Source organism: Aulonocara stuartgranti (genome assembly GCF_965226115.1).
Source record: "Aulonocara stuartgranti genome assembly, chromosome: 16".
Taxonomy (NCBI): domain Eukaryota; kingdom Metazoa; phylum Chordata; class Actinopteri; order Cichliformes; family Cichlidae; genus Aulonocara; species Aulonocara stuartgranti.
In genome coordinates, this window is record NC_138952.1 from 6750999 (window position 1) to 6769533 (window position 18535).

The 18535-nt window shown below is 41.1% G+C and overlaps 3 protein-coding genes across 4 annotated transcripts; 2 read left to right on the top strand and 1 right to left on the bottom strand.

Moving 5' to 3' along the window:
* Nucleotides 1-43: 43 nt before the first annotated feature.
* On the top strand, nt 44-6306 carry cnot9 (CCR4-NOT transcription complex subunit 9). 2 transcript variants are annotated; one of them, XM_082508953.1, is made up of 8 exons: nt 45-387; nt 545-730; nt 1580-1695; nt 3666-3775; nt 3869-3978; nt 4088-4186; nt 5209-5300; nt 6048-6306. In XM_082508953.1, exons 1-8 carry the CDS (start codon nt 370-372, stop codon nt 6214-6216), a joined length of 900 nt encoding a protein of 299 aa, XP_082365079.1. In that variant the 5' UTR covers nt 45-369; the 3' UTR covers nt 6217-6306. The 2 variants fall into 2 exon arrangements, with proteins under 2 accessions (XP_082365078.1, XP_082365079.1); XM_082508952.1 differs by having other exon boundaries at nt 44-387; nt 3666-3978.
* A 1732-nt stretch (nt 6307-8038) lies between these two features.
* On the top strand, nt 8039-11880 carry LOC309690235 (glucose-1-phosphate adenylyltransferase). The gene is made up of 8 exons (XM_082507151.1): nt 8039-8372; nt 9556-9645; nt 10679-10758; nt 10851-10966; nt 11060-11157; nt 11290-11358; nt 11433-11491; nt 11662-11880. Exons 1-8 carry the CDS (start codon nt 8181-8183, stop codon nt 11780-11782), a joined length of 825 nt encoding a protein of 274 aa, XP_082363277.1. The 5' UTR covers nt 8039-8180; the 3' UTR covers nt 11783-11880.
* On the bottom strand, nt 11775-15924 carry asnsd1 (asparagine synthetase domain containing 1). The gene is made up of 4 exons (XM_082507150.1): nt 15849-15924; nt 13488-14953; nt 13051-13232; nt 11775-12140 (listed from the first exon to the last, which is right to left on the bottom strand). Exons 2-4 carry the CDS (start codon nt 14892-14894, stop codon nt 11894-11896), a joined length of 1836 nt encoding a protein of 611 aa, XP_082363276.1. The 5' UTR covers nt 14895-14953; nt 15849-15924; the 3' UTR covers nt 11775-11893.
* Between the last annotated feature and the right edge of the window lie 2611 nt (nt 15925-18535).

Below are 18535 nucleotides of genomic sequence, written 5' to 3' on the forward strand. Positions count from 1 at the left end.
AACGGAAGTAATGACCGAAGATTTTCATCTCGCGATATTTCAGTTATTTGTATCAAGGCTGTCCACGGCTCTGCCAAGCTAAGCCTCGCTTTAGTTTTAGTATGAATTACGTTTAGTTTTGAGCTAATTAGTGTGGTTTAAAGCGCACAAATTAGACTGCTAGTGTTCCCTTTCCCCTTATTTCGGCGAATTTGAAGTTATGTTAATGTACACGGGTACTTGTCTTCATAGGCCAGGACATTTAGCAGCCAGCTCGGGCTAGCTTTGTGCTAGTTACGCCAACTTACTTGCATTGCAACCACGTTCACCACACTTAATCAAATTTAGTTGTTTATAACGACATAAAGACGCCACAAAGAGCTTCGGAGAATGCTTGCAACGGGAGCGGTGAGTGTAATTTCACCTTACTTTGCTTTGAAGTCTCGAACCGTCTTAACATGGAGCTTCCTCATCCTTTTGTTTGATTTACATTAAACATCGACCACCCATTCTCAAACACAGACCCAAGACGACATGCTTTTTAAACTAATTTTGCCTTTTGCAGGCTGTATCTAATGTCACAGCCCTGGCTCAGGTAGACCGGGAAAAGATCTACCAGTGGATCAATGAGTTGTCCAGCCCAGAGACCAGAGAGAATGCCCTGCTGGAGCTCAGCAAGAAACGCGAATCTGTGCCAGACCTGGCACCGATGCTTTGGCATTCCTGTGGCACTATCGCTGCTCTCCTGCAGGTAAGATCTGTTGCCTCTCTACCAGTTGGAAATCAGGATTTTTTTATTATTTTTTTATGCTTCAAATCTACATCGGAACCACAAACCTGAATCTTTAACCCTATGGCATAACTGGACATGCACCCTTCTAGAAATTTAATACACACAGCATCCAGAGCACGTACTGTGATTGGCCTACCCAGTGCTATAGATTTCCCACTGTTAATTTCATCTTAGTTTTTGAATTTCTCAGTGACAGAATAACATCATCTCCTCAATATAAGGATTCACAAATGTCAACAAATTACTGGAGAAAGATATAGAGGTAATAAAGTACCAGCATTTTATTTGTTCCTGTAGGCTGGCTCCACATATAAAACACCAGAAGACACACTAATTAACACATAATGCACAAACACATAAATGATGTTGACAACATGGCTACTTACATAAGCTATGCCATAGGCTTGACAAAGATTCAGCACAACCATCAGGGACTACAAGTCATGCCATGTTTGCATGGCAGCTAGGCCTTACAGACCACTCGCATGAAGTGAGCTTCTTCATTACTCTGAATTGTTTTGCTATATTATTTTTATTTATATAATATGTTGCATTGGTACTTGTTGTTAAGAGCTCTTAGTATATTTTAAAACTTGACCTGAATTATAAGACTTCCAGGGCACTAGGTCTTGAAATGGTTGTAAGCGTTTTTTTAATCTCTACCTACCATTAGAGTTTATACCACTTGTTGAGTTAATACCTGTGAGTTAATACCACAGAGATGACGGAGTAATCCATCATCTCTATAGTTCTGTTTGCCCAGTGTCATTTGCTGTGCACCATTGATGCATTCCTTTCTCTTTGTAGGAAATAGTGAACATCTATCCATCCATTAACCCACCGACACTCACAGCACATCAGTCTAACAGAGTGTGCAACGCCTTGGCACTCCTGCAATGTGTTGCCTCACACCCAGAGACACGGTAAGGGGACAATTGGAAGCTTTAATTGTGTAATACTAAAGAAAAACCTTTACTACAGAGCAGATTGAGTTTTATCCACTTTGCCTTCATTTGTTCTGTTTCAATCAGGAATTTCAGGAAACTAAACTACAACCATGCTTCTTTTTTTGTTTTACCTCATCTTTTCTTTTCACTGATACAAACAAGGCTTTTAAGCCTTAAATGAAAGTACCTAATTTTCTGCACTATAAGGTGCACTTAAAATGCTTTAATTTTCTCAAATATCAGCAGTGCACCTTATAATCTGGTGCACCTAATGTATGAATTCTGGTTGTGCTTACTGAACCGATTTTATGTGGTACACGGCACTCAAAAATCTGTCAAAATGTTTTAGTACGACTTTAGTAAGTTACGAAGCCGCACCGCTTGATGGATTGTCAGAGCATTACAGCTACCGTAGTCAGGAGCCTCACAGACTGAGTATCTGGGTCCAAAACGCCGTCCCCTTCAGGTCCCAAATTCAAACGAACACTGAGAGTTAAAAACTTTCTAAATTCTTTCATCTTTAATAAAAATAATCAGTGTTGCTGCTTTACCAGGTGTAACAATTAAGTTTAACATCGAGGCATCCATGAAAACAGAATTTATTAAATTTAACAGAGTTAGATGTTAGCAGGAAGTTAGCTCGCTAGTTTCCATCTAAACATGATATAGGATGTTCTGACTGAGAGATTTCTGAAAGAATTAAAACATACAGCTCTGCTATCACTACCATACCGAGCCCTGCAAGGGACATGGGAGAAAAAAAAAATTAAGATGAAGTTTTGTGAGATCCCACAAACGGTTTGCAAGATCTCACAAACGGAGATCTTGCACTGGTATGCTTCGCAGGTCACATTTGAAGGCCGAGTCAGTGTATCCTTCGTTACCCAACCTATCCCAGAATTCATAGCGTGGCCCAGCCAATTCGTTTCTAACAATGGCACCAGCTAGTTGGTTTTAATATTACTTTTTCTGGGTCACAAAATAAACTTTTAAGATATTTTCAGGCGTGAATGTAGCTGTGTAAACATCAAATATCTGCTCGGTTTATCAAGACATCACATATTTGCAAAAGTGCTCCGACGTTTTCAGAGACGTCTGTTACCCACCATCTCGAAGCTAACAGGAGGTCAAGGCCCACTATAACCGGGGGGGAAAAGGCACATCGTGCCTTAACCTCCCGGTCGGCTTCGAGCTGTGCACATCACTAAATACCAGCTTGTCCAACTTCAGTAAACCAACGAACATCACTGCTGTGATCGTTAGCGACACAGCTATGTTAGCATAACAAAAACACAGTGTGTGTGTATGTGTTAGTCCCCATAGGGAAATAGTTCCCATTCACCCAGTGAAGCAGTGGGCAGCCACCAATGCAGCGCCCGGGGAGCAGTGTGTATGGACGGTACCTTGCTCAGGGGTACCTCAGGGTAGCCGTTCAGTGGAGTTGAACCCCCGACTTTCCGATCATGGGGCGACCACTCTACCTACTGAGCTATCCCTGGCCACCACCAGTGAAGCTGGAGGATGAACGCTAACTTTTTTCCACTCAATAAAAGTTAACATGAGGGTTAAGAACAAATGCAATCGTGTGGCAGGATGCTGTAAACAGACCAAACTTCAGTCAGAAGAACAACTGAGATAATCCATCCACAATATGAGGTTAGTCACTAATATACTGCAACAACATGTGAAAGAGCAGCTGTGAGAGAATTAAACATTAATGGATCAATGGTACGGAAGTGGAGGAAACAAGAAGAATGAGTTGAGTAAAGTTTGACTTATCTGACTGTTTTGTTTCGCTTGATGCACCGTATAATCTGGTGTGCCTTATGTATGAAAACAGACCCGTTAATCGACAGTGCGCCTTATGGTCCGGTATATGTGTTTGATATGAGTGTGGTTACACTGATTTAAAAGTATTTTTCTTTTAATTTTTAATATCTTGCCAGGTCGGCTTTCCTCGCAGCCCACATTCCCCTTTTCCTTTATCCCTTTTTGCACACTGTGAGCAAAACGCGCCCATTCGAGTACCTGCGCCTCACCAGCCTTGGAGTCATAGGTATGCTCTCCTCTCATTGTATTATGAAAAGAGTTTTTATCATTCAAAGTGTGTGTGTACAGGTATTAAGATGTCTGTTTGTACTTAATGTAGGTGCCTTGGTCAAAACAGATGAACAAGAAGTGATTAACTTTCTTCTCACAACTGAAATCATCCCGCTTTGTCTCCGCATTATGGAATCAGGAAGTGAGCTCTCTAAGACGGTACGGAGCTATTCTGTTTTTAAAATAGTCTGAACCTTTACAGATAGCCCGCAGCATAATATTGACACCTACTAGTGAGAAATCTTTATACGCATGTTTGTTTTTTCAGGTTGCTACCTTCATACTGCAGAAGATACTGCTTGATGACACAGGGCTGGCTTACATATGCCAGACTTATGAGCGTTTCTCCCATGTGGCAATGATCCTTGTAAGTGTTTGCTGTAAAGATATGCATGGACATGATCAGATAGACTTTCTGTGACACATCATCGATTACAAGAAGATGGTTTAGTCTCACTGATTTCTGTTTGTAATTTGTTGAAAAGTCCAGACAGAATTAAAAACTTTTGTTAACCGTTCGGAATAAACAGGCACAGACTGATATTTAAAAACCAGTTGTCTGTTCAAAGCTTTTTACAAACTGACCAGAAGAAAATCTGCATCAAGTCATATCTTTACTTCGCTGTCAATTATGTCCAAGCAGAAATGGTCCACAGTTAAAAAAAATTTAACAATTAATTTTCAGTCATTATCAGCAAATGAAATACTTCAGAACGTAAACTTCATATTAAAACTAAACTTGATTTTTCAAAAGGAATCAGTTCGTTGCACTGCAGTTCGAACCCTAGAGTCTCTTGTTTATGTTTCTTTTTGGTGTTTTAAAAACCCAACTGGGCACGGACATCACAAATTAGCCCAGGCTGCAGTGGCGTGCAGCATGGTTCATGTCACATGATTGAGCCTATAAAATAAATTTAAAAAAATAAACCCTTGAGAAGTTGAGAGCAGCATAGTAACAATATTTACTGCACTCCACTGATTTGATTTATGTAATCCATATACAGGGGGCTGATCAAATGTACCAAGGACAGAAGAAAATGCCCCCATGTCACATTCATTACCTTTGATGTGTAAACAGCACGCTGTAAAATCCTGTCACGTGTTCACAGCTGAACTTTAATCTTCAGTCAGAATAAAAATATTGATCCAGTTCGGTGGTTCTCAAACTGTGAGGTGTGGGCAACCTGGTGAAATCATTAGGAGGGAAAAAAGTCAAATAAATCGAGACATTAACAAGAGTTTCCTGAGGCTTTCACACTGACCTTTAACTCAAATGTAGTTTGAGTGCTTTCTTTAAATAATAATTTGTTGATTTGTGGCGTGTGGGTCGGGATCTTTGTTTGCTGGATGTAACTGTAGCTGTTGTCTCCATCATGTTTGCATCTTCAGGGTAAAATGGTGCTGCAGCTCTCCAAAGAACCATCAGCTCGGCTGCTGAAGCACGTCGTCCGCTGCTACCTTCGCCTTTCAGATAATCTCAGGTACAGCATCTTTACTCTGTTGCAGTTTATTGTGTGCTTGCAACCTTGCGCCACGGACCGGTTTATGCCCGACAATATTTTCACAGACCGGCCTTTAAGATGTCGCGGATAAATACAACAAAATAAAACTAGTACCGGTACCGAAAAAAAAGAAAATTTATTCATAACACACGTGAAAAGACCAAGGAAAACTGAGTAAACGATAACAAAATAACGCTGAAAACCGATAAAAACCCTGAAAACTATACATTTCACACCTGAGCCTCAACTCTTGCGGCCCGGTACCAAATGACTCACGGACCGATACCGGTCCGAGGCCCGGGGGTTGGGGACCGCTGCTGTATAACACTGGCTTCGCTGTTTGAAGACTTCAATCAGCTTGCCACTAGAAGAAGCTATTGCAAAAATACACTGGTAGTTTTTACACCATGAGATGTTTATGTGTGTAAAAACAGTTCATGGTAACAGGTTGTATTAGATGTAATAGCTGCAGCTTTACTTGAAACACTTGGGAATAACTACATAGACAGAAAAATGCACTACATGTTGAAGCTGTTCATCGTTTAGGAATATTATATTTTTGTTTATTCTGATGATTTTTTGTTTTTGCCTTACTCTTCTTTCTAACCTGACATTAATTATTTGGAAAAATATATCTGCACTTTCATTGAGTGTTTTCATCAAGTTTGAAGTTCAATTTCATTTGAAGTGATATTAAAAGGAGGTTTTGTGTTGTTCCTTCCTCAGAGCCAGAGAGGCACTCCGTCAGTGTCTACCCGACCAGCTGAAGGACAGCACCTTCGCCCAGGTGCTGAAGGATGACACCACCACCAAACGCTGGCTGGCTCAGCTGGTCAAAAACCTGCAGGAGGGCCAAGTGACCGACGCCCGGGGCATCCCGCTGGCCCCGCAGTGAAGAATTCACAGGAGACACAAACGGACTTGAATTTGTATTCTGTCACATGTGGTGCTAAGACTGAAAAGTAAACAACATGATGGAAGAAGATATTTTTGCTCTTGGGTCATTTATTTTTCCACATCTTCTTTATAGGAACCCAGACTGTATGATTTCCAAGACTTTTGTGAATATTTGAAAATCCAATAATGATACATAGGCTGATGTTTTCCTTGAAACAGCTTGATAAAGAAATGTTTAGGTAGGAGATTTTGCGGTTGAAAAAAGGAAAACAGTAACACTCCTGCATTTCTGTTAACAGCGAAATTAACTGACGTTTACTTTTTAGAAAGTAAATAAATATGCATTAAAATGCATTCCTTTTATATGAAACAACAGACAAACTAATAATAAAATGTGTCTATTGCTGCAGTAACTACAAATACATTTTGCCATAATTATCACCACAGATTACTGGTAAATTAAAATAAGATGGTACTGGCTGTAAATATCCTGCTATCACTGGATCCTACAGTTACATCCCACATTACATACATACTCTTGTTTGTTGTGTTTCTAATGGGACTACTTCCAGATGTGCACACTGGTATGTGCAGCAGTTTAGTAATACAGTGATATTCTGTACATTTGCTGGCACATTTGTGTAAAGAAAAAAGGTTTCTGTTCTGAATAAATCTCTGAGCTAGACAGCACTTGTTGGCAATATTTCACAAATAAACAATTTTACACCAAACTCCTGCCCCTGGCAGTGCCCTTTATGTGTGATTAGACTATCTATGGAATTTGACTGTCAATCTATAGCTCAATAATACGACTGCAATATGTCTTCAATACGACTGCAAGCACTTTTTGAGTTTTTTAATTGAAATGGTTCCATTATTTGCGGCTTTGTTGTTTAACAGCTAAAATCCTACAAATCTTTATTTACAGTGAAATTCCTCGGAGAATTACTTTTAATTTAGAAAGTAGCAACTGGAAGCGATGGTCTCAGTGTTTGAGGGGACAGTACGGATCCACCATGGAGGTTAAGGCAATAAGAAGAAAGTATATCTCACTTCCTCTTTCCCCTAAAGTAAGAGGTTAACTTTAAAATCATAAATGAGGTTTATCCAACCAATGAATTCTTAAAACGGAAATTTAACTTGGATGTGAACGCCTTCACATTTTGTGACAGTGATATTGAAAGTCTGGATCACTTGTTTTTCTACTGTGAATCAGTGCACCCCTTCTGGATTGACATGTGGAGCTGGCTACAGTTCAGGAGAATTCAGTTACCACATTTGATGATGACAGTAATAAAATTTGGAATACTTGCTGAGAATGCAGATTTTGACTTGTTGATTAGGACGTTTTTGTTACTGGGAAAAAAATTTATTCACAAATGCAGATATTTTAAAGCTAAACCACGTATAAACAGATGGCTGAATGACTTTAAACTCTGGGCTAAATCGCTGAAACTTGTGAATAACAAGAAAGCTCATAAACTTATTGTATTATTTAACAAGTTTAATCTATGTTAAAAAAGAAACCTCCCTATTTAATGATCATGATTGCCCTTTTTTGTTCATATAAATTTTTTCCTTTGGTTTTAAATCCTTCAATGACTGTTCTCTCTTTTTGTTCTAACTCTTTTTGGCTTTGTGTTTATTGTTTTTTTGTTTTTGTTTTGTTTTGTTTTTTTTTTCTTCCTCTTTTGTCGTTGTAACGCTCAACCGAGGATATTACATATTCGGATTAATGATGGTGCCTTGTATGTTATACTGTTGATTATAAATAAAGTTCTTTAAAAAAAAAAACTAGCGTCCTGCCATTAGTTGGACGCTAACCTCGCGAGAATATCCAGAAGTTGATCTATGGACGTTATCAAACTTTGCTCTCTCGGTTTATACCCGCTAATGTGCCGTTGAGTTTCCCCGTAAAGCACCTGACAGCTCGCCGGGAGCCCTTCGGATTACAGAGTTCAAATGAAAGCCGTGATTCTCGCCGCCGGGTACGGAACCAGGCTCCAGAGGGATGTGTTGGCGGACACCACCGGAAGGTTCGCCCACCTGGCGCACGTAGCCAAGCCGCTGCTGCCCGTCGGTCGGTGCCCTTTGAGCTCACGTTGGATCCACGCGCTGACAGTGTCCGGCTCCGTGGACACCATCTATGTCGTGGTAAATAACCAGTAACTAGGTCCAATAACTGACTCCATTTCACAGGAATCTGATCCGACTCTGCGTAACTGTTAAAATGATAAACCAGGTTTGAATATGTGTGGACAACAGTGTTGGGGAGTAACGGAATACATGTACCGCCGTTACGTATTTAAAATACAAAATATGAGTAGGGATGGGTATTGATAAGATTTTCACCATTTAGATTCCATTTTCGATTCTGTTTAACGATTCGATTCTTTATCGATTCTCTTATCGATTCTTTTTTTTTAAAAAGGAGAACACTAAGGTCGATTAGCTTAGAACTTTGTTTTATAGCTTCTCTTTGAACAAGATAGAAATTTAGGAGTAACATGGCCTTACAAACCCAACAGTGAGATCTTAAGAGATCCAGCCTATGGCTCTTTAATGGGGTGTCACAGGGTCCCCAGGAAAAATAATTGTAAATGTAAAATAATAAAATAAATATTCTTCTGTAGCAATTACACAAGAATATCCAGTAATGTCCCTGCCTACAATTAAACACACTCACTTACCGTAAATCGGGGGCATCTGCTGTGGCAAATGGGTGCAAGTCTTTTACCTCAAACTTAGTCACTGCTCGGTGACATTCGTCTATCCTGGCCTGAAAGGAGATGCTACCGGTAGACTGCAGCGAGAACTGCCAGCATCTGAGCCAGACTCTCTCTGTCTCTCTCATCATGGTCACCTAAATGCACAGTAATGTGCATTTAGGTGGGGCATGTATTCTGTAATCTGTAGTGGAATACATTTTAAAAGTAACCTTCCCAACACTGGTGGACAAACACATCAAAGATAGTTCCCTGATTCACTTTACATGTTAGTTAAATAGATAGAGATAAAGTGTTAGGCACAGCCCAGACAGCAAGGAGACATTGAACTGATGTTGATTTTTCATCTGATCCATCAGAATCGTCAGGATTGAAATGTCAATGAAATATCAATGTTGAAACAACATTAAAATACTGATGAAACCTGACATTGACATTGAAATAACATTGATTCATTGTTGTTCTGTTATTGTTGATTGTTGATCTATTTATAGTTGACTAAGTGACAACAATCACGTAGTGAGTACCTTCTCTTCTGATGTAATGATTATGATAATGATCAGTAACGTGCAGGTCTGTGACCCACTCTTATCCTCTGCTGATCTCCACAGACCAACACTCTGTACCTCAGGGCGTTTGAAGAATGGGCAACAAATTTCACAAATGTCCAGATCCTCAGCGACCAGACGACAAGCAATGATGTAATCCTTTACACTCCGCTTCCATACCGTCCTCTGACCTGTAATCTAAAGATTTTTTTACACATGCCCCGCAGCACTGAGCAGTGTTGGTCAAGTTACTTGAAAAAAGTAATCCTGCTACTTTACTGATTACTTATTTTCAAAAGTAATTAGTTACTTTTTAAAACATGATTTATCCCCTAAATACGTAATAAAGCGATAGATCTTTCAGCCCAATTCTACTTTTTCTGCATAATCCATCATATAAAATGTAATCAAATGGAAAAGTCTCTTTTTAAAACTTGTTTTATTAGTTTTAATCTTTTAACTTTATGCATCAAGCAAGCATTAAATGCTATGCAACATTCTCTGACTGGAAGAAATTTGTTTAACATTTAAACCTATTTTCTGCATATTCCAGCATATAAAATTAAATAGTTTTTTGTTTACACTCACTCTTTCAAATAGATGCACGTAAAACGCAGCAGAAAATAAATAAAATCAAAGACTCAGCGGCCCTGTTGCTCTATTTTCACCTGTATAGCAGGAGTGGGGCAGGCAGAGGTTTGCCCTGGTGCAGGTGTGCTGCAGCAGTCAGTGGAAGAATTTGGCAGTTTCTCTGTAAATTTCACATTCCAGCGGCAGCGTATTTGGTGCTTGCTCGGACGTTTAGGGGTTTTCTTCCCATGCAGTGAGCAGCGAACGATAATGTTTTTGACACTTTTTACGGAATCAAACTCAAAGTAAGGTCCGTTCTTCCACGCTTTAAACGCTGCACGGTCATACTCTCTCCTGCACACAGCTGTTGCCACTCGCTTACGTCATTGTCATGAGACACTCTCGCAAAAAAAATCACGGTTTTAGTAACGCAGTAATGCAGCGTGCTTACGGGAAAGTAAGTAAGTAACAGTAATCTAATGAAGGTAAACTTTTGCATAGTTTCATTAAATATGCTAAAGCTCTTCTACATTAAGTAAGCTGTTGATTCCGATGTCAGGCAGGGATTTTCTTCTCAGATCTGGTTGATTACCTGGACTGATTTGTCCTTCACCAGGAACGACTGGGCGCCGTGGCCTGCCTGCAGCTTGCTGTGAAGCACTTTAACATAGAAGATCATGTCATAGTTATCGGAGGGTAAGTTTGTGTTCCTTAGCTCATGGTAAACTGTAGTTTTGAGTGTGTAAACAGCTCTGAGATGTAGCTCTCTCCCTGTCCATCCTGAACAGTGACACCCTCTTCAAAGAAGATTTCAGCCTCAGGAAAGTTAAAGAGAGGTTCTCTGATGTCCAGTCGAAGTGTGAAGACAGTTGCCTTGTGCTGTCGTATCAGTGCAGAGACGAGGGTGAGGTTAATAAAGCCGTTCACGTGTCCAACATCAGCCGTGGCTTTGCGTCTTCTTCCCAGTTAGTTCTGTATTTTATGTTTGTGTGTTCAGAAACCCAGAAATATGGAATCCTGGAGGCAGACACTGATCTTCGTGTCCTCTGTATGAAGGAGAAGCCTCTTCCCTCAGAGACAAAGTCCAGGAGAGCAGTAAGTTCAACACAAATGGTCAGAATGTGGTAAAATATACACTCAGGGATCTTAGGGTTAAAGACTGTAAATGAAAGATGGAACTTTACTACCCGGACTCAGAACACAGAGCTGACTATTTTTGGTTTTCAGTGCCCTTGTTTCTACGTGTTTTCAAAAAGAAGTCTTCGTCTGTTGGACACTTTCCTTGAGGAAAAGAAGGTAAACGAAATAAGCCGACACTCCACAATTAAGTTGTGTTTTTATTATTAACGAGAAGCTTAATATTTCCACAGGATGCTCCAATCACAGAGAAAGACGCTCCCGGAAACTTTGTGTCTTGGCTCATCCCGAGGTAATTTCAGCTGGGAGAAATCTGAGTTTTACTCCAAATAAATAATTTCCGCTTTTTGTGTGTTTCAGAAGGAATCAGGGTTTCATTTTGAATCTGTTCTTGTATTTTTCATATACTTAAATGACACTCAAGCTTAGACGATGGCAGACTGTTGTATTCTTTTTTTTCAGGAAACCTGTTTACATTCAGGAAATTTCTGGGCGTTTTGATGTTGGAAACTTGCCATCATATGTTGAATGTGATCTGTACTTCAAAGAAAAACTTCAGGACGTTGAGTCGTACATGGTGTAAAAGGACGTTTATTTTTTTTTAAACTGATCCAAGAAGAAAATTATCGTGTGTGACTGTAAATACACCTTTAAGTTTATGATCAATCTTTTCTATAAATGTTATTTTATTAATCTAAACAATGTGGAGTCTTGTGCATTTGTCCGAGGCCTTCTCGCGGCTGTTCTCCATCTTTGCGATGCGGGAGCCAAACTGCATGGCTCTCTTGGGCAGGACGGCCGATTGACCGAGGCCCAGTCGCCTTGCCGTCATCCTCAGGAGGAGTTTCTCGCCGACTCCTCGAGGAAGCGACAGATCGGCTTTCTGCCACACGGGAAGCGAATTCAAGTAGCTCACCACGTCTTCGTCCAAGTACGGAAACCTGCAGAGTCCACAGAGGAGAGCGCCTTTAATCTGCGGTGCTCAAAATAAATTCTACACTGAGCTGCAGTTTCAACCAGTACACCAGTCATGATTTCATACGTGACATGAATTTTTTAAGAATAACAAGAGATAAAACACCCACTGTGATTTTTTTTAAGCCACCTTACACAGTGCTGTGGAGGCGAGCTGTATTAACTGTTCATGCCTCTCAGTTCAATTATGTGATTAAATGAAAAAATGAATCATAATTTGGCAAAAATGTTTATTTACACTAAAAAATCCAATTTGTTGTGCTCTTTGCACTTATTGACAAATAAAACTTATACCAGCTGATCTGCAAATAAGAGGACATTTATTCCACTTCGGGTATTTAAAGAGCTCAAACTTAGAGGAAAAAAAAGCTGAGACTTTATCATAATAAATCTTTTTTCTTTTTTTTTTAAATATAATTTGCGTATCGGCCAGAATTTCAAAACCCATTCCAGTTTACAACCTTATATTAAAGCTATGAGCTATTTAGCTTCATTATCAGTGTACAGACACCTCAGTTTAAAATCTCTGCCTGTAGAAAATTCACAGAAACGGACGGCACATCCTTCAAACAGAAACGGCATGCTGCTTAAATTTTAACCAGACATGAACAAAAATATTATTTTAAGTTGTTTTCATTTCAGTTTTTCCCTGAGTGGTTCCGCTTACTGACAGCAGGTGGCAGTAAAATGTTTTTAAAAACATGATAAAAATTAGTAAAAGCTGTGCTTTTTTTTCTTTTTTTAAACATCAGGAAGGAAAACCACCTATCTGTTAGACATCAAGGATACACATGGGATGTTATAAAGACCCCAGATTCATTAAAATAAACATCTTACCCACCACACAGACAATACAAGCTTCACTTGCAGACCTACCGAGCTTCCTTTCCATGGTCCCCGATCACTCTGTCGTCTCTGCCCAAATTCCTGGAGGAGATCCGGCCCAGCTCCATGGCCAGCTCCTGGATCAAGCCTTCGTGTCCAGAGGTCTTAAACCGGACTCGGTGCCTGGAGTAACCAGCCAGCTGCTCATCTGCTCCGATTCCGGTCAAAATGACCTGCACAAATCAGAAACGTCTCTGATAACAAGTTTTTAAAGTTAAATGTGGAATAATTCTGCTTTCCACCAGCTCTGTATTTTTCTAGCTCACAATAATCCTAATCTATCTTAAACTGGCCTTTAACACCATTTATGACCCAAACTCTTTTATTCCTGAGAATCCTCCTCAAACAACAGTTTCATCAAATTAAAAAAAAGTTATACTGAGCTCTCACACCCTCCTTCCTACAAAAGAAACTCCGCTCTTTGTCACCTTTGCCGACGACGTGAATGGCCTCTGGTGGTTTCCCTCCGCGATGAATCCCACTCCTCTTGCAGCAAACCAAACAGCACAGCCGATGCTGTCGTCCAGCACCGTGTCCAGCGGATGCACCAGGTGACAGACGTGCACCAGGCGCTTTTCCTGCAGCTCCTCCTGCGTTACGTTAATCTCCACAAAGTTCCACTTCCTCTCAGGGTTCAGTTCTTGTAGTTCCCTGAGCCCAGCTCTTCCAGTGATTCTGTCAGGAACGTCAAAGGGGCTCAACACTTGGGAATTTCCCCGATCAGCTTTTAAATCTATGGGCTTATTTTTGGGCTTTCTCGGGGACTCGTTCTGCTTTTTGGGCTCCTGTAGTTTAAAGGCCACATTCAACAGGTCTACAGGCTCATGTGCAGGTACGTGACAGTCAGCTAAAGCAGCCAGGATCATTGAATCAATGCCTCCTGAGAAAAGTATGGCAACACGAGCACAGTCAATAGCAGGAGGAGAGAGGTTTAGAGCCCTGAAAGGTAGAGACTGAACGCGTCTCCTCACTGCCTCGCTGAGAACGTCGATGAGATGATTCACCTCATCAGTTTTCTCCTCACTGCCCAGCAGCTTCTCCAGATCCTCCACAGACAGACATGAGTTTGAGTGAATTTCTGTATCATTTAATGTTTCTGGAAGAGACACATTCATAGGTGGAACAGCTGAAGAGAGTTCAAGACCTGACTGGTTCATCACAGCACTGCAACCTCTCGGGATGGACTCCAACACCTGAGGTATGGTGTCATTACTGACATCACTTTCTGCATGAGCCCAAGGATAAACCTCAAATGCCACACAGCCAGCTTCTGCTGCCGCCTTGAGGTTAACCCTGAACACACCAGCTGCCGGGACTTCCTGCCACACGCACTGTTTGGGACCAGAAGTGTGAGCAGCCACAGAAGTTAGAGTCAGTTCGCCGGCCTCTGCGTCAAATGTCCATAATAAGCTCCGCCTACCAAAGAAATCTCGGCCAAACCACAGGTAGTCTCCTGCCTTCTGGTAGTAAACAAACCCCCATGGTCCACGAATAGCAGACAGGACAGTGAGAATCTCTGAAGGGGCATTGCAGGATGATAGCCGCTGAGCTAAAACCGTGGTGTCATTCTCCTCTGGCGTCACCGGCAGGCCACTGAAAATCTCTCCATTCCACAGCAGGATGTTTCCGGCGGCGTCTTGAAGCGGCTGAGCAGTGAGGAGACCTCTCATGTGAAGAACGTGAGCAGAGAATAAACAGCAATAGCTGAGATCTGAGCCTGTGATGGCGAGGTCCTGGCTCAAATTGGGCCCTCTCCTTTTTAAATGTTCATAAACTCTTTGATTCCACTGAGAGTGAGCGGACGCCAGACTCAGCGCACAGAAGATCCCACACATCGCGGCGTTGCTGTGGCCTCAGATATCCTGAAGTTCCTTTTTCATATAATCAAGCTCCTCTGGAAACAGAACAATGCACTAGTTACATGATGCCATAACATTGTGCCTTCACTGTAGGCCTATTATGGCATAAAACACGCTGCTGACTGTTTAATTATTTAACAAAACAAAAAAAAAAAAAAAGGGGGGGACCCTGTTCCCAACTTTACTGGCATCAAATTCAAAATGAGCAAATACAGGAAAAGCCAGCAAAGACAGAACACACAAAAACAGCCAAGCACTGAGACAACCAAGAATAACAAAACTTTCCAACATTTCCAGTGTTTGTTTTTACCTCACTGCAAATATTTCTCAAACCTACGTCTGAAAAAAGTCCTTTATTGAGCAGTTTCTCATGCATAAACTTAAAATAAACAATGCAGCTCAGAAACAATCCCACAGTGATGCCGGTGACTTTTCAATCTTTAGCTTGTCTTGATAACGACACCTGAAGTTTGATTGACATATTCTTGAAAATCTAATGGAGTTTTGTTCAGAAGAACTCTGGACTGGACGAGATGTTCTGGGCATGTACTAAAAGAGGAGGCCCTGGGATAGATACAGGACAGACTGGAGATATCACATCTCTCAGCTGGCCTGGAAACACATTGGTCTTCCTCCAAATTAGCAGGTGGAGGTGTTTAGGGAAGGGAGGTCTGGCCTTCTCTGCTTAGATTACTGCCCCCAGTCTCCCACTATCCTGGATAGCAGCAGAAAACGATTGGATGGATGGATGTTAAAAAATAAACAAAGCAGGATAAATCTGTTTTTTGCTTCTACCCTGTTTGACACATAATGTATCACATTTTTCAAAAATAATAAACTCTCAGTCAATTTTTTTTTTTTTTTAGAATTTTTGTTCATCTTTACTTCCAAGTTTTCACCTCTCAACCAGAGACATTTCCATCATCTTACTTTTGCACGAAGTGAGTGTCTGACTCCTCTCTCCCACAAAGAAGATGTTACTGTTCCTCTGCTGGATGTAGACTTTCTGCGGGGGAAACAATCTGCATTAATCCACATTTATACTTTCAAAACACATGACTGCACCAGCCTAACAACATAGTAACCCATGTGATTTGCGTGTTTCCCATCATAACTGCACAAATAATGATGTGATCTAATAAATTTTGAGACTTTCCACTTCCTCCACTTACCCTGTTTTTCTTCAGATTGCAGAGCTCGTCCACAAGAACCTTCTGCTCTTTAATCTGTAACACGGAAAGTTTCACCGATAAAAACTACACTATCTGAATCTGTTAAGACACATAAAGCTAACAGAAGCGGCAGAATAATTATATATAACGAAAATAACCAAAAGTCTATGTATTTGGGAGACATCCGGTGGTCTGTAACAGCCACATTAGCCGTATTAGCATGTTTGGGCTAACGCTACCTTCTTGTTCAGTTCTTCTTTTACTGCGGCCTGTCCTTCAAACTGCTCGTCACTGCTGCAGCTTTTTGAAGACATGATGGTGCGAAGAAACGTAGAAAAAACTGTCCAGAGTTTTTATTAATAAAACCAAACCTGGTTCATACAGAGTAAGCTCATGCGTCTAACCAGAATGAAGCTTTTCCGGGTGCTGAATGTTCACACAGTTTGAACTCTACTGCCTCCTGCTGGTGGGCGGTGATATAGCCATTCAACTGAATCATTCATCTGTATCAAAAAATACAGATATTAATTTGTGCATGGTCGAATTTTTTTTTTTACTTTTTCTATTTGTTTTCTTTTTTTTTTACAAGAGCAAACCACTTAAGTTTAAGACTTTAAGACAACCTCCAAAGGTAGCCAGCCTGAAACCCCTGGCATTTGTTTTGGCACTTACCTTGAAGCATTATCTAATTAACATTATTTTAATGTGCACCAAAACCAGTCAGTTTCAAAATAAGCCAAAGTCCATTCACTTAAACATGGCTGTCTATCTATGTTCATCTCACTAGGCTTTTATCAAAGTCAGCCTTGTTTGGAGCATACTGAGGTGGTTCAGGTGATGTATGTCCAGGATGCCTCCTGGATTCCTCCTAGGTGAGGTGTTTTAGGCATTTTTTTTTTTACTGGTAGGAGACCCTTCAATAGACCCGGGTCATGAAGGAGCGATTATGTCTCTCAGCCGGCTTGGACCGTCCTAAAAGAGCTGGAGAATGTGCCCGGGGAAAGTGAGGTCTAGGTATGACTGTCACTTTTCTCTCAATTAGGACCACAGATGTCAACCTGCCCCACACAGCAGACACACTTGGGTCTAATCTGGACGTCTTCAGTTAGCAAATATGCAGATCACACATCACAAACTCTGGGTTACTGCAGATGTCGGGTGGGCTAGATGCCACAGCACACCTGACATTCGGTCTATAAAGGTGAATTTGTGGCTCTGCTGAGCTAGCTAGACTCATCCTAATGACATTTAGGCCATTTAGGCCAAATCCGTCAAGCACCTTTTAAACTTGACAAACACACCTGCCTGAAGCCTCACGTTGCTTCGCTGTCCACTCAGCTGCAATGCCTTATTGATCGGAAACAGCTGTCAGATGTTTGCAGTCTCATTCCCTGAAAGCGAGGGCTGTCATTTCAGGAACAGCGGCCACAGGTTGCCACAGCCGGCCAGACTGTGACCCTTGATGTTTATTTTTCTGTGGTGGAGTTGTCAGGCACATATAAAACTCATTGGCCTTATATCCACAAAAACTAAACCGACCACAGCCCTGTTGTGCTCCCAAAACGGTGATTACGACCATTGTTTCTTTGGTCACTCAGATGGTTGGTCATCTTTCTGTATCAGGTGTTGTGACCTTGATACCTCAAGAGCCATGCCTCGGGTATTTGGATTTTATCAGATTTTGTTGAAATACGACTGAGCTGTTCTTTAACACCTTCATTGCAACAGAGCACAAAAAAAGAGGAGAAGCATAAAGAATAGATGAATAAGAGATTTCCCATCTTGCACCTGGATCCCTTCTTTAGCTGCGGCTGGTAAATGTGAGACAACTTTGAGCCACAAGAGGCAGGTCATCCAAATATTTTTATCCAGGAGTACAAATTTAGCTGATGTAAACACAGCTTGTTGTTGCACATCCCGGGATCCCTTCAGGGACAGACGTACCTGCCGGTCACATGACCACAAAATGACAGAGCAGCCGCCTGACCGCTGATGACAGCTCCCTGACACAGCGGCCCACTAATAGTGGAGCTGGTAATCTGTTTGTAGCGGCTCAGTGTGTGCAGGCTTTGAGACGGTTGGGCGCTCTGTAAAAGATCACAAAGGAACTGAAGCTCCTATTGTCATCACCCGGCTCAAAATACGTGCTTATGTTACCTGTCGCTGTCAGTTTTGCTCCCTCATGCAATGAGACAGCACAGTATGCATATGCACTGCATTTGTTTTCATGTGCATTCACAGAGCTTCGTCCTAAAATAACTCAACCTCCAACCTGCTTGGATCACACATTAAGAGTTAAATTTAGGGCTGGATTAATCTACTGGAAGGAACCTGGGCTAAAAGAAGCTGCACTGATTCTCTTTGTGTCTGTAAATTAGTGGATTTGTTAGTAATTACCAGTTATCATGGTAAAACTCAACATCAAAACCACCAAGTATTCTTAAA